At 36.0% G+C, this 16,950-nt stretch overlaps 1 protein-coding gene across 1 annotated transcript; it reads left to right on the forward strand.

Moving 5' to 3' along the window:
* The first annotated feature begins 14,015 nt into the window (after positions 1–14,015).
* LOC107780674 (uncharacterized) lies at positions 14,016–16,405 on the forward strand. The gene is made up of 6 exons (XM_016601240.2): positions 14,016–14,332; positions 14,463–14,504; positions 14,997–15,112; positions 15,290–15,395; positions 15,566–15,619; positions 15,816–16,405. Exons 1-6 carry the CDS (start codon positions 14,042–14,044, stop codon positions 15,972–15,974), a joined length of 768 nt encoding a protein of 255 aa, XP_016456726.1. The 5' UTR covers positions 14,016–14,041; the 3' UTR covers positions 15,975–16,405.
* Positions 16,406–16,950: the final 545 nt, after the last annotated feature.

Below are 16,950 nucleotides of genomic sequence, written 5' to 3' on the forward strand. Positions count from 1 at the left end.
TTCCTTTAGCTTCTGAACCTTACAACCCTCTTTGTACTTGTTGTTCATGATCTTCAATATTTGTAACCTCCGAAGTAACATGATTAACTTACTTTATATATTTTCAAAGATGATCTCATTTTTGGTCCAACATTAGTTTGCTCACGACGCTGCTTTACGTACAAAAATATAGGGTGTAACATCATTCCCCCATTGGGAACATTCCTCCTCGAATGTTTACTCTTAGACACTTTGGAAAATTTTTGCCAGAGTCTCCTCCGTACACTAGACTATAACCAACCTGCATGCAACCAGAAAACATACTATGCATGCCACACATGGCCAATGTCTATAAATAGCAACACTTTGCCTCACACAGTCGTAAATCATAAATACTGAAAGTCAGGAAATAAGAGCTTACCTGATGACCTACTAGCCTGAATAGAGCTATGTTGTAACATCCCATCTCGAGCCATATCTTCAGTTTGAAATAGGTGGGGTATTTATAGTTCATATCTTCCTCTGCTTCCCATGTCATCTCTTCTATATTCGTGCTTCTCCATAAAACCTTCACGGAGGCTACCTCCTTATTTCGTAGCTTGCGGATTTGTCGGTCTAGGATGGCAACTGGAATTTCCTCGTATGACAAGTCCTCCGTAATTTGTACATCATTCGTGGGCACCACTCTGGTAGGATTACCAATGCACTTTCGTAGCATAGATACGTGAAAAATCGGATGGACTGACTCCAGTTCTAAGGGAAATTCTAATAAGCTACTTGGCACACTCTCTGAATGGTCCTATAAGGCCCAATATACCATGGACTAATCTTGACTTTCTTGCCAAATCTCATCACGCCTTTCATAGGGGATACTTTTAAGAATACCTAGTCATTAACCTCAAACTCTAAGTCTCGTCACCGCACGTCAGATTATGACTTTTGACGACTCTGAGATGTCAACAGTCGCTCCCGGATAAGCTTTACTTTCTTTACGGCTTGCTGAACTAGGTCTGGCCCATGTAACCCAGATTCTCCAACATCAAACCACCCTATAGGATATATGCACCCACGCCCATATAAAGCCTCGTACGGTGCCATCTAGATACTGGAGTGGTAACTGTTATTATATGCAAATTCGACAAGAGGTAGATGTTCATCCCAACTTCTTTTAAAATCCAACACACATGCTCGTAACATATCCTCGAGCGTCTGAATTGTGCGCTCGGCTTGTCCATCAGTCTTTGGGATGAAAATTTGTGCTGAGATTCACCTGAGTCCCTAGACCTCTCCGAAATGACCTCCAAAAATATGCTGTAAACTGGGCCCCACGGTCAGATATAATAGATATTGGTACTCCGTGTAGCCGTACTATCTCCTTAATATATAACTTTTCATAATCTTCTGCTATATATATGTAGATCTGACTGGTGGGAAATGAGATGATTTTGTGAGCTTATCGACTATCACCCATATAGAATCGAACTTACGATGAGAACGAGGTAAACCCGTGACAAAGTCCATGTTTATCGCCTCTTATTTCCATGTCGGGATCTCTATAGTCTGCATTAGCTCTCCGGGCTTATGATGCTCTACCTTCACCTGCTGGCAACTAGCACTTTAGGCTGCAAACTCAACAATGTTCTTCCTTATATCGTTCCACCAGTACACATCCTTAATGTCATGATACATCTTCGTCGACCCACGATGAATGGAGTACCACGAATAATGTGTCTCTGACATAATCCTGTCTCGTAGCCCTGCTATAGCTGGAACACACCGACGATCCCTGTATTTGAGAACCCCATCTCCTTTGAGCTCTAGCAACGACTTCTTCTACTGTGGAACTCGCTCTCTCAACTCGACCAACTCTGGGTCCTCGTACCGCCTTTCCTTGACTTCAGCTATGAGAGATGATTTTGTAGTGTTTTGGAGTACAACTCCACCATCGTCGGAATCTACTAACCGAACCACCAAACAAGCCAAATGATGAATCTCTCTAGTTAATTTTCTTTTCTCGACCTCTACATATGCTAAGCTACCCATAGATCGGCGACTTAAAGCATCTGCTACAACATTAACTTTCCCTGGATGGTAGAGAATGCTAACATCGTAATCTTTCTATAACTCAAGCCATCGCCCCTGTCGCAAATTCAAGTCTTTTTGCTTGAAGATATATTGTAGGCTTTTATGATCTATAAATACATCAACATGAATACCATATAAATAATGTCGCCATATCTTAAGTGCATGGACAATCGCAGCTAACTCGAGGTCGTGGGTTGGATAATTCTTCTCATTCTTCCTTAACTACCTTGAAGCATACGTAATTACCTTCCCATGTTGCATCAGGACACATCCTAACCTGACACATGAGGCATCACAATATACAGCATTACTCTCTAGACCCTGTAGAAGTGTTAGAACTGGCATTGAGGTCAACCTATTCTTAAGCTCTTGGAAACTCCGCTCGCAAGCCTCTATCCACTGAAACTTAGTTGATTTCTGCGTCAACTTCGTCAATGGTGCCAAAAGGGAAGAAAAACCCTATATGAACCTCCAGTAGTAGCCTACTAAGCCTAGAAAGCTACAAACCTCTGTCAGAGTAGTAGGTCTCGGCCAAGATTTCACGGCCTCAATCTTCTGAGTGTCTACCTTAATACCTTCATCGGATACAATATGCCCCAAGAATACTACAGACTTCAACCAGAACTCACATTTAGAAAACTTAGCATACAACTTACGATCACAGAGGGTTTGAAGTACCGCTCGCAGGTGGTCCGCATGCTCATCCTCTAAACTTGAATAAACCAGAATATCATCAATAAAAACTATCACGGAAAGATCTAAAAATGGACGGAATAGGCTATTCATCAAGTCCATAAATACAGCGGGTGCATTCGTCAACCCAAAAGACATGACAAGGAACTCGAAGTGGCCATATCGGGTCGTGAAGGATGTCTTCGGAATATCTTTCTCCCCAACTCTGACTTGGTGGTATCCCGACCTCAAATCTATCTTTGAAAAGAATTTATCCCCCTGCAACTGATCAAACAAGTCATCGATCATTGGAAGTGGATACTTATTCTTAATGGTTACCTTGTTTAGCTGCCTATAATCGATACACATCCTCAACGAGCCGTCTTTCTTCCACACAAACAGTATCGGTTCACCCCAAGGTGAGGTACTGGGCCTGATGAAACCTTTCTCCAGCAAATCTTTTAACTACTCCCTCAACTCCTTCAATTCGGCAGGTGCCATCCTATACGGAGTGATGGATATTGGTTGAGTTCCTGGAAGCAAATCGATGCAAAATCAATCTCTTGCTCTGGAGGAATACCTGGAAGCTCATATGGAAACACATATGCATACTCTTTGACTACGGGAATAGATTGAAGTGTAGGTATCTCAACATCTGCATTTCTAACTCGCACAATATGATAAATGCACCCTTTTGCGATCATTTTACTCGCCTTCATATAGGAAATAAACCTACCTCTGGGTGTCCCTGTATTACCTACCCATTCAAGGACTGGTTCACCCGGAAAATGAAATTTGGCTGCCTTTGCTCGGCAATCAACTGTGGTATAACGAGATACCAACCAGTCCATGCCCATCATACGACTAACATAAATCATAATATAACATCTTTATCATGTTAAACACCATGGTCTCACCCCAAAAGTACATGCTATAACATTCCCAACTTGTCGACTTTCGACGAAACATTATTTTCTTCAATTCCTTTAGCTTCTGAACCTTCCAACCCTCTTTGTACTTGTTGTTCATGATCTTTAATATTTGTAACCTCCGAGGTAACATGATTAACTTACTTTATATATTTTCAAAGATGATCTCATTTTTGGTCCAACATTAGTTTGCTCACGACGCAGTTTTACGTACGAAAATATAGGGTGTAACAGATTTCATCCTAAAATGATAAATAAATTAGACAAAAATATAAGACTTAGCCTTGAAATTGAGATAAAATAGCAGATATCTTGATCCCAGGATCAGATCTTCCGGAGGTAATAAGAACAATGTAAATAAACAAGAAAGTAAAATATTTTTGAATTTTTGATAGAATATACTGTATTCTTGTTAAAAAATTCGTGTCCTTACCATGATGGTAGAGCTCACTATTTATAGCTGCACCTAGGGAACGATGTCCTAGGATCAAGCCCCTCTTAAATAAAAATTATGAGGGCCATTGAAGAATATGTAACGATAGGCAGTGAATGCCATATTCTCTGTAACGGACCGTACACTTAATACCATAGAATATTTTTCATTGAATGTTATCGGATAGCAGGCATTTATTTCGCCTTTATGAATATTATTTTCTCCGGTAACAAACGAGATTGTTGCCTTCGGACCCGACTATCTTCTATCTTTGGCTCCACGTGTCGCTTTCTCATGCGATCATTTAATATGAACATATTTTACCCTATACAACTGCTTTGATTAATTTAGATTCACGCCACATATGATTTACCAGAGATATATGCGCGGTATATGGTCTACTAGAGGGAATTGCACCATATATGGACTACTCGAGGGAAAAACATGAGCTCAAACTAGAAATTTCTGGTATAAGTTGAAGGGATCATATGGTAAATAATTACATCTAGTATTTATATAAACATCAAATATGAATAAGTATTTATTGAAATTTCATCCATCCCAACAAGGACGGACTTATATATGTGGCGCGTGAACCCAAGTTTTTTCGTCAAATTAGGTATTTAATGTACATATTTTTTAGAATTGATCTAATGTTATCTGCTAGCATTCATACTCCAAAGAGACTAAATGGTGCACTTAGTTGAATACTGAGTTGTTTACCTAAAGGAGCAATGATTAATTTCCACTTAATACTTTCTTTTTTCTCCTTTCTTTAATGATGTACGCATCTTATAAAAATCCTAAGATCTGCCTCTGCACCACTAACATACTCGTTGTTGGTTATACTTTTACTGTTTGAACCTAAATAGGTCTTTTTCCGCAACAACTACAAGGTAAAAAAACTTTTTTTCCAATCAGTATACGAGCACCTAATATTTTACTATATTTGAATTTTTATCACCTTCTACTATTTAATATATATTTTTTAGCTTTGTTACACATTTTTTTATATATAGGGTAAAAATTAATAATAATTTAAAAGGTCAATTATTACTATTAGTATTATTTTATTTTATTTTTATTTTTATTTTAAAATAAAATAAATTAAAAAGCCGATTTTTTTTTTAATATTGTTTTAAAAAACAAAAATTCAGATGGGAATAAAAAAAATAGGAAAAGTAGAAATATAGAATTAAAAAAGTAAAAGTAAAAGTTGGTGGAAATTGTTTAATAAAAAAGTAAAAGAAAGTGAAAAATTTTAAAAATTAAAATTAAAAGAATGTGAAAATTTTAAAAAATAAAAATTAAAAGAAAGTTGGAATTAAAAAATAAAAGTAAAGGTAGATTAAATTATTATTTAAAAAAAAGAGTAAGTGGAAATTAAAAAAAGACATGAAAAGTAAAATAAGTGGGAAATAAAAAAGGAAAAGTAAAAAAAGTAGGAATTTAAATATAATAAAAGTAAAAAATGAGAAATTAAAAAATAAAATAAAGGTAAGTGTGGAATTTCTTTTTTAAAAAAAGAATAAAAATGGGAAATGGAAATTCTTTTAAATTAAAAATAATAAATATAAAAAAACTGAGTTTGGTCCCGAGATATATGGGCCGGTCCCGCGGGCTAAGTGGGCCCAACGGCTAAATATTGATTTTTTAATAAAAAAATTAAATAGAAATTAGAGACAAAAAGATGTTAAAAAAATATCTAAGGCAATGCCTTGTAAATTTATTATAGAATTGTGACCTAAATTTTTTAATTCAAATTTATAGACAAAAATATTGTAAAGAGATATTCAAAACAATGCCTTGTAATTTTATTATAGCATTAAAAAAATATGGCAATATCTTTCTTAGTCTTCCTCCCCCTATGGAATGAGCACAATAAGGTGCTAATACCACCATTGAGAAGAAAAAGATACCGCTTATATAAGATGTATATATTAAAACTTAAGAGTTGGAACGAGTTACCGAATTGACGAACAACTTGTTGAAAATTGATTATCGTTGAAGACTTTAATTCACCAACTTCACAATTGTTTCACAAATTGTAACAATAAAGTAAGCAATAATAGCAATTATAGAATAAAATTAGAGAGAGATTGTGATAGATTGATGATTTTGTAAGAAAAATGAAAAAATGAGGGGGTATTTATAGTTAAAAATAGGAAAAAAGTATAATTATAAAAAGTTTGGGGTTAAAACAAAGTTTGGGGGTTTAAATGGCTATTTTATAAATACCAACTTTTTAAATTTTAATTTAAAAAGTTGACTGTTGGGACCGTTTGGCCCGCGAGGGGACCGGTCCAGTATCGGTCCCTGTCGGGCCAAGTGGGTCCCGGTTCTGGCGGGCCCAAAATATAGGACCAAACCATGAGACCGGCCCAGACCCACTAAAATCGATCCTAACGGTCCTGGCCCGTTTGGCTCGCGGTTCCGGGCTTGGACCGGCCCACTTGCCACCCTTATTCTGCGCTAAGGAAATTCTATTTGTGTTATTCTTTTTTCGTCTTTCTTTCGAAAAAACCAGCAGCTTCACCACCCCAAAGCCACCAACTCTTGACCACTTTTGAGCCACCATTACCCCCCCCCCCCCCCCCAAAAAAAAAAAAACAAAAGCTCTAAAAATAGCCACCAAATCGTCGGTTTTGCAAGGTCGATTGAGGTTGAAAGTTGAGATTTTTCGCTCGAGTTTTTCGCGGTCCGAAGGGTCCAGTTGAGAGCTATCTGATCATTGAGTTGTTGTAATTTAAATCCACAATCATCAATACAAAGGTTCACTTCTCTTTATATTTTATTTTCTCATTAATGTTCTGGGTCACTCTATTTTAATTTAACTTTGAGTATGATATGGTCGAGTTTGCATCTGAGTGTGCTAAAATTAATTTGTTCTCATGTTGAGTATTTGTTAAGATTAATTTATTGTCCTTGCTGGTAATCCATATGGCTAATCTTATTGATGAATATGTATTAATTTGCTACTTTTCTTGTTTATTCAATGAAGTAATGGCTTTCCATTTTAGTTGCCGAGGACCAAAAACAAATAAACATTCTCAAGCTAGCCAACTTTTCCATAATCAACTTATTTTATTTCCTCCACAACAATATCCATACATCATGACCTTACAATAATCTCAAAATTAGTAATTGAATAATATTCGAATATCGTAGCTTGCTTTAGGGGCGATTAATAATAAATCATCGTGATTGTGGGTACGATTCACGTGGTATAGTCATGATATGTAAACCCCAATTCAAGTGTGTGTTTCACGCGACTTGACCATAACTTCAAATAATAATAAAAATAAATATGTGGTAAATTGCGGGTGCGTTTGACGTGGCGCGGTTTGCAATGTGTACCAAAACGACAAGTGTACAACATCGTAGGTTGTTCAAATAAATTACATAAATACTAAAAGCGGTTAAGCAAATAATTAAAAGCGGTCAAAAGTAAAATGCACAATAGGTTTAAAACAGGTAATAAATAAGATAATTAGGCCAAATATTAATTGTTAAGTGACCGTGCTAAAACTACGGAACTCGGGAGTGCCTCACACCTTCTCCCGGGTTAACAGAATTCCTTACCCGATCTTCTGTATTCGCGGACCAAAAATAGAGTCAATTTCCTCGATTTGGGATTTTAAAATAAATCGGTGACTTGGGACACCATAATAACTATCTCAAGTGGCGACTCTAATTAAATAAATAATTCAATTTCGAATAATATCACTTTAATTGGAAAAACTTCCTTATCTCCTCGAAAAAAGGAGGTGTGACAACTCTGGCGACTCCGCTGGGGACAAAAATCCATAATCTATGGTTCAGGGTTCAGAATTCGAATTTAGAATAACTGCTATACTTGGCTTTTATTTTTATCTATTTTTTACGTGTTTGAGCCTAATGTGCTAAATGCCACTTTTTTACCGCTTTGATATTGTTTGAACCGTATATAAAACTGTTGTGAAACCCTTCTTCTCTCCAAGTCTTCTAAATCTTCTGGGAAGTGCACGCTGGCGTGACTTCTTTTCTGTTAGTGTCATATCCTAATTTAGAACGAGGATCAGATTAGTTAAAAAGTGTGATGGCCTTTTGGTTACCGGTACGCTGCCCCCCATCGGCTCGAGTTGTCCGCTCGAGTAAGCCAGATCTAAAACAATACACCAGGTTTTAAACCTAGAATAACATAACCTCATGCCGGATCCCTAGTAGGTACGCTTGTTTACATCACATGCATTTGACTTTGGGGACTCAACACAGAGGTTGGGTCCGTCTAGGACAGGAGTACCCGAAATAAAAAAACTATCCTGATGCATTTTACGTGCTACTTGTACATTTATTTGTTTCGACTTGCATGTTGACCGACATCTAGAATAGGGAAGAAAAATAAAGAAAAACCAAGATTGAGGTAGGAGAGAGAAAACCACCCGTTTCTGAAAACCCTGGTGTTAAAAAAATCTTGAAACTGAGCCGAAATTTTGAAAAAAATATTATTTCAAAATAAGTCATATTTTTCTGTTGCGTCAAACTTACCAAACTGCGCGGGTCTGATTCTCACCGGATGTGAGATACGTAGGCAAACCTCATCGGTTCCGGCCCCAATTATTAAAAATCCAAAAAATATTTTCCATTAATTCCTTCTTTAGGAGTCTTTTCTTAGAAAAATCCAAACAAATAAAATATAAGAAATTTTTTTAAACCCAAAAATATTTTCTTTGTAGCAGTCTTTCATTCGAAAAAAGAAAAAACAAATCAAAATCCAAAAAAATATTTTTCACCATTTTTAGAAGTCTTTTGCCTAGAAATTCAAAACCAAAATCAAAAATCAAAAATCCAAAAATATTTTCTTTTCTTTCAAAGCCTTTCCTTCGAAAAGTTGTGATGAATTTATGAGAGTTGGACGGTCTACACATATTAGGCATCCAGTCCAAGAGGCATGTCATGTTCATTGAAGTCCGCATACACTCCAGATAAGTCCTTCTTTCTTTTCCCCGAATGGGATACCACTCGTCTAAGTTCATTTGTCCATTCCATTGTGTGCTTTTCTTTGAATCCCCTTCGGTCTAATTTTGTTCTGAAACTAAGACAAAGAAAGGATGGCAAAAGTGATTTACAAGGTTTTTTGTCTGATACGAGCCAATATTCAAAAGGCACCCAGCCTCGGCAAGGGCATCAAGTCGACTCCGACTGGCCATAATGGCTGATGTTTCGAAATCAAAACTCCCGAAAAGAAAGGAAATTAAAGTCAAATGCCCACAAAGGCAAAATAAAGTTGAAAGGTTAAGTCCTACGTGACTAACCGTCATGGCAAAGTCTGGAAAAGCCAGAGGTTCTCTAGGGTCAGAAATGCAATCGGTATTCAGGAAATAACCAGTTGCAGTTGAAAGGGCCGATATCAAGTGACTAAAACATTCAAGACCACAAAACCAACCACCATTTCAAACTAACAAATTGTTCTTTGTTCAAAAATAAAAGAAGAAAACAGGTGCAATCCAAAAGCAATCTTGCAAGAAGCAAGTGCAACCAAAAAGAAACTGCACAAGGGCTAGAAACAACTTTGCAGCAACAACTCCAAAAAGAGAAGTTTCCTCCAAAATTCTTTCCCGCATTTACTCATTCTCTGAAATGAAAAAAAAAAATGATGATGAAAATGATATATATAAAAAAATAAAGGAAGAAAAAGTTCAAAATCATGGTAGTTTAGGGTCTCCAATCCCTAGTTGCGTTTTCCAACATAGGGTTTTCACTCCCTAATTAATTTTTATTATTTTATTTTTAGACATAAGGTCTCCACCCCCTAGTCGCTTTTCCAATATATGGTCTCCACTCCCTAGTTGGTAATTTTTAGACATAGAGGCTCCACTCCTTAGTCGCTTTTCCAACATAGGGTATTCACTCCCTAGTTGATGATTTTTAGATATAGGGTCTCCACTCTCTAGTCTCTTTTATAACATAGGGTCTCCACTCCCTAGTTGATGTTATTTTAGACATAGGGTCTCCACTCACTAGTTTCTTTTCCAACATAGGGTCTCCACTCCCTAGTTGATGTTATTTTAGACATAGGGTCTCCACTCCCTAGTCTCTTTTCCAACATAGGGTCTCCACTCCCTAGTTGATGTTATTTTAGACATAGGGTCTCCACTCCCTAGTCTCCTTTTCGAATATAGGGTCTCCACTCCCTAGTTGATTTTTATTTTTTAGACATAGGGTTTCCACTCCCTAGTCGCTTTTCCAACATAGATTCTCCACTCCCTAGTTGATTTTATTTTAGACATAGGGTCTCCACTCCCTAGTCGCCTTTTCGAACATAGGGTCTCCACTCCCTAGTTGATTTTATATTAGACATAGGGTCTCCACTCCCTAGTCATCTTTTCCAACATAGGGTCTACACTCCCTAGTCGCCTTTTCCAAGATAGGGTCTCCACTCCCTAGTCGCTTTTCCAACATATGGTCTCCACTCTCTAGTTGATGAATTTTAGATATAAGGTCTCCACTCCCTAGTCTCTTTTACAACATAGGGTCTCCACTCCCTAGTTGATGTTATTTTAGACATAGGGTCTCCACTCTCTTGTCTCTTTTCCAACATAAGGTCTCCACTCCCTAGTTGATTTTATTTTAGACATAGGGTCTCCACTCCCTAGTTGATTTGATCTTAAATGCAGGGTACACCACTCCCTGATATATTTGCCAATATAGGGTATCCCATTCTATGGCCACATTTTCCCAACATAAGGTACACCAATCCTTAGTTGAGACATCCTTTTGATAATAAAGGAACACCACCCAAAATAACAACACGACTCTTTCGGGGTACACCACTCCCGACCTTTTATTGCTTTCAATAAAGAAGTAGTTTAGAATTTTATTACAATAACTCATGAAATTTTTCTAGTGCAAAATGGGGCAGAAAAATTTTGTTCGTTTGTTTTGGTGCCTGAGTAGGTTTTACCTCGAGGCACAGGGTTCGAGATGACCAAAAGAAGAAGTCTCAATTTAGAATTAAAGAAAAGAAAAATAAGTGAATCCAAAATGCAAAAGCAGTTGAAAAGATGCGGAATGCTCAAGACATGACTGAAGCCACGAGCATTGGAGTCCCGTTTTGATTAGAAGAAGCTATAGAACAATGAACTAGAACCTATAACTAGCAAGCATCAAGGTTTAGATCAGAGTCTGCATGAATAACCAGTCAAGACTCAAGATCAAGTTTCAGAAGACTCATAGTTAGGAATCTTGTAACTCATAACTAATAGGCTTGTTTAGTTTCTTTTTTATTTTGATATAATAGCAGGATTGCGGACCGGAGCCTCGACGGAACCTCATTTGACTCCTCAACTCATCATTCCACCATTCTCTTTGAACTACACGCGACCTGATCCCCCTGTAACCCGGGGATATGTAGGCTGTCCAAAACCAGGACTCGGTTGCACCCTATCTTTTATTTCTTTTCCTTTTGAATAATGGTTTGGTAAAAAAAATTAGTTACATGGCTCACCTAGTCTTTACCTGAAAACTCTTCATGTTTTCAAGTAAAGAGGGGCAGCTGTGAGCACCTAATGTTTGATTATATTTAAATTTTTATTACCTTCTACTATGTAAATATTTTCAAAAATTTAATATATATATTTTTAGCTTTCTCACACTTTTTTTTATATATAGGGTAAAAATAAATAATAATTTAAAAGGTCAATTATTACTATTAGTATTATTTTTATTTTTATTTTTATCTTTATTTTAAAATAAAATAAATTAAAAAACCGAAAAAAAGAAATTTAAATATTTTAAAAAAACAAATTTCAGATGGAAATAAAAAAGTAGTAAAGGTAGAAATATATAATTAAAAAAGGTAAAATTAAAAGTAGGTGAAAATTATTTAATAAAAAGTAAAAGAAAGTGGAAAATTAAAAACAATAAAAGTAAAAGAATGTGGAAATTTGAAAAAATTAAAAGTAAAAGAAAGTTGGAATTAAAAAATAAAAGTAAATGTAATTGAATTTATTTTTTATTTTTTAAAAAAGTAAGTGGAAATTTAAAAAAAAAAAAGTAAAATAAGTGAGAAATATAAAAAAAAAAGGTAAAAAAAGTGAAAATTTAAATATAATAAAAGTAAAATATGAGAAATTAAAAAATAAAAGTAAAGGAAAGTGGGGAATTATTTTTTTTTAAAAAGAAGAAATATGGGAAGTGAGAATTCTTTTTAATTAAAAATAAAAAATAATAAAATAATAAAATAATTTTAAAAAATCTGAAAAATTCCGAATTTTTTTCTATAAATAGAAAAGAAATGTGAGTAGAAAAAGAGAGAGAGAAAGGAAAAAAGAGAGGGGAGGGATTTGGAGAGAAATATTTTTGCTTCTTCTATGCTAAGGAAAATTCTATTTGTGTTATTCTTTCTTCGTCTTTCTTACGAAAAAACCAGCAACTTCACCACCCCAAAGCCACCATCCCTTGACCACTTTTGAGCCATCATTAACCTCCCCCCCTCCCCCCCCCCACCTCCCAAAAAAAGCTCCAAAAATAGCCACCAAATCGTCGGTTTTGCAAGGTCGATTGAGGTTGTAAGTTGAGATTTTCCGCTCGGGTTTTCCGCGGTCCGAAGGGTCCAGTTGAGAGCTATCCGATCATTGAGTGATTGTAATTTAAATTCACAATCATCAATGCAAAGGTTCACTTTTCTTTATATTTTATTTTCTCATTAATGTTCTTGGTCACTCTATTTTAATTTAACTTTGAGTATGATATGGTCGAGTTTGCATCTTAGTGTGCTAAACTTAATTTGTTCTCATGCTGAGTATTTGTTAAGATTAATTTATTGTCCTTTTTGGTAGTTCATATGGTTAATCTTATTGATGAATATGTATTAATTTGCTACTTTTCTTCTTTATTCAATGAAGTAATGGCTTTCCATTTTAGTTGTCGAGGACCAAAAACAAATAAACATTCTCAAGCTACCCAACTTTTCCATAATTAACTTACTTCATTTCCTCCACAACAATATTCATACCTCATGACCTTACAATAATCTCAAAATTAGTAATTGAATAATATTCGAACATCGTAGCTTGCTTTAGACGCAATTAACAATAAATCATCGTGATTGTGGGTACGGTTCCCGTGGTATAGTCATGATACGTAAACCCCAAAAGTGTGCGTTTCACGCGACTTGACCATAACTTCAAATAATAATAAAAATAAACATGTGGTGAATCGCAGGTGCGTTTGACGTGGCGCGGTTTGCAATGTGTACCAAAACGACAAGTGTACGATATCGTAGCTTGTTCAAATAAATTCCATAAATACTAAAAGCGGTTAAGCAAATAATTAAAAGCGGTCAAAGGTAAAATGCACAATAGATTTAAAACAGGTAATAAATAAGATAATTAGGCCAAATATTAATTGTTAAGTGACCGTGCTAAAACCACGAAACTCGGGAGTGCCTCACACCTTCTCCCGGGTTAACAGAATTCCTTACCCGATCTTCTATGTTCGCGAACCAAAAATAGAGTCAATTTTCTCGATTATTATGGTGACTTGAGACACCATAATAACCATCCCAAGTGACGACTCTGATTAAATAAATAATCCTATTTCGAATAATGTTAGTTTAATTGGAAAAACTCCCCTATCCCTCGAGAAAAAGGAGGCGTGACACAGTATATGAAAGAAGAGGTCTTACGATATTTTACCTTTAATTCCTAGTGTTAAACGACATGCATTTTGAAGGATTTTCTTCTTTGCACAATCGTAGTTTCATAATGATTCTTAATTACGCTCAAGAAGTATGGTTGCTACTAGGGAGCTCTTTAAACTACGAAGACGAATTCGTAATTACCAAAACTACGGGGTAAGTTATCGCAATTTTATAAACTAAATGGGTAAAAATTTCAATTTACCCTTTCTAATTTTACACTAATTGCCAACATCCTCAATCTCCACGAAATAGCTGCCATAGATGTTTGCTAACTGGTTATTTTCCACTCCTTGTTCAAAACTGAACCACCACCTCTACCGTCGCCGCCGTAACCACTACCTGATTTTCTCTCCGGCGATCCTATTTTCCGGCACCGGAAAACAAATGGTCACCACTAGCAGCAGCAGTAGTTCAAATCCCAATAACAGTAAAGGTGCATTTACAACAATTAAAGAAAGAGCCACTTTTGAAAAAGAAATAAAAAAGAGCAAATTTATTGCAATTGCTGGCCATATTCCTGACGAGCGTTCTGCCCAATCCTTCCTTTCAGAGGTACCCTTTTGTGTAAAGATTGAATCTTTGCATTTATTTCGTTCTTGGAATTGGAATGTTGAATTTGTTTTTGAAGATTCGTGTTTAGTTTGGTTATATTTTTGTAATACTTGATTGGATTTGATTTTAGGTAAAAGACCCTCGAGCTACTCATAATTGTTGGGCGTACAAGGTATGTACTTATGGCCAAAATCATGTTTTTATTGCTATATTATGTTAGGAATATTTGGTATTTGATGAAGAAAAGTAGCTTTAATATATAATACAACCACACCTATTGAAAACAAGTGTAAGTGTATGCTCTGGAGTTATTTAGCCTTTTAGAGATTTATAAGTCAATAGAAAATATAAAGAACTCCTTAGTTGAGTTTATGTGAAGTATCATGGTCCGTGAGGCCGACCGAACTTGTTTGGGACTGAGACTTAGTTGTTGTTGTTGTACTCGTTTGGGATTTTAGTGTAGTTGATACATTGGTTACTTGAGAACATGTGGCTGACTTGTAGTGAGTAGCATTTTCAGTTACAACTGTTTCCATCCATAATGATAACAACTGTTTGATGTTTTTAGATTGACAACTAAGGAACAAAGTCTCTAGTTTTAGGTTTCTCCAAATTTAGCTCTTTATCTTACCATGTGAAAAATGTTATTGTTTGTTCTATTTAGGTTGGAGAACAATATCGGAGTAATGATGATGGTGAACCATCCGGTACTGCTGGAAAGCCAATACATTCTGCAATTGCATCCTCAGGATTGGATAGAGTCATGGTTGTTGTGATCAGGTACACCATTTTATTCAGTAAACAGTGTTAATACTAGCATAATATTTGTCAAGGAGATGTAAACTAGACTTGCATCTTTCTTGAGGTTAAACGAAAATTCATGCACCTAAACTGGGGACTGTTTCCAAGAAGTGAAAGTATTCATGTTTCTTTATCTTGTTGCTTTCTAAATCGCAGGTATTTTGGAGGAATTAAACTTGGCACTGGCGGTCTAGTTAGAGCTTATGGAGGAGTAGCTGCAGAATGTTTGAGAAATGCTCCTACGTGTCTCATAAAATCTAAAGTAATAAACTAATTGCTTGAGCAGCTTTCTGCCCCTTGTCCCTTGCCCATCTTGTATAAGCATAGTTTCAAACTCCACTTTTAATGCTGATCCTATTCTTCTCATTTCATTCTTCGCTTTTAGCATAAACTCGAGACCTACTCATGATTAGGCAATACTTTTGGCTTCAGGTCCCGATGGGCTTGGAGGTTCCTTTTGACCTGTTAGGGGTTTTATACCATCAGGTAAGTTTTTATGTGTGAAAAATGCTAATATTTGTTGCTGTTGCTCTATTTATATTCTCTAGTAGTGTTTGATTCTTCTGTTCCCGTTCCTTTTCGGTCCATTCTCTTAATCAAAAGCTGGACGCATCAAGAGCATAATTGGTGCATGTTTACTATATGGTAGTGCATTTCTGAAGATCTGTTTTGTGATGTGCAGCTACAGTCTTTCCAAGCGGAGGACATCAAGCAGGATTATGATACCGGAAAAGATGGAGTCACCATGGTCACTTTTAAAGTTGACTTTGACCGTGTACAAGGTTTAGAGGAAGCTATTAAGGCCAACTGCAGCCGTGACATTGTATTCTACAAAAGCTAAGAGTTTGCCATATCAGTTTGTTTGGTGGTTTTGGTTCCATCTTGCTGGAACTTATGGAGATCTTAAATACCTTCTCATCCAGAAGCAAGCTGCTCGTCAAGATGGATAATAACATTCACTCTTTTCTGATAGGTTCAAAGCATTGCTCTTGTTCATTCCAAAGTCTGAGCTAACAATTTAGTGAGTGGATTAGCTTCATTACCTGATTGATACACTCTAGCTGGAAGTAGATTGCACTTTCCGTCTCCTTTTTTTGGTTTCATTCTGTGATTGGGAGTCACTATAGGAAGGACCTTGAAAGCTGAGAGGTGGATTGTCCTCATTTGCTTTCATGTTTATACAAATTCCAGAAATTTATACTTGTACATCTACTGATACTTTTGTTTTCAGTTCTTATGAATAAGAAATGGATGTCTATACAGTTTACGAGCTTAGTCTATAACCGAACTTAGTTTTAAGTATGATCTGTCTGCAGAAAGTGTTGACATCTGTTAATGGCTAACAGCTAATAATGGTGAAAGGAAAACTAATGTCATAAGATATCATGTATAACCTCTGTGATTATCATATTTGAAATCTTAACTTGTGATACAAAATCTAAGAAAAAAATGTGCAGTATCCTGAATTTTCTTTTGAACTGGTGTTTAACTATAGGTAGATGGTAACATTTAATGCAGTGAAGAGCCTTAAATTACAGTGATGTGATTGACACCGGCTTATGTTTCTAGAATTGATTGGTCTCTTCATGTGCCCGAGCTGAGAGTATCCAGTTGCATTTGAGTTATATATCATTTCTTCTTCGTGAGGTTTGAGTTATTTACATGTTGATCCGCATTTTCGGACGTATGGTTCATAAGCTATGCAAACGCTGCAGTATAGCTATTCTTGTGGTATTCAGAAATTGTGAGACCAGGTAATTCATCTATAGTTCATATTTTGTGATAATTACGTAGAAGAGTGGAGAAAGCTATATGAT

This window comes from Nicotiana tabacum, chromosome 13 (genome assembly GCF_000715075.1).
Source record: "Nicotiana tabacum cultivar K326 chromosome 13, ASM71507v2, whole genome shotgun sequence".
Classification (NCBI taxonomy): Eukaryota; Viridiplantae; Streptophyta; class Magnoliopsida; order Solanales; family Solanaceae; genus Nicotiana; species Nicotiana tabacum.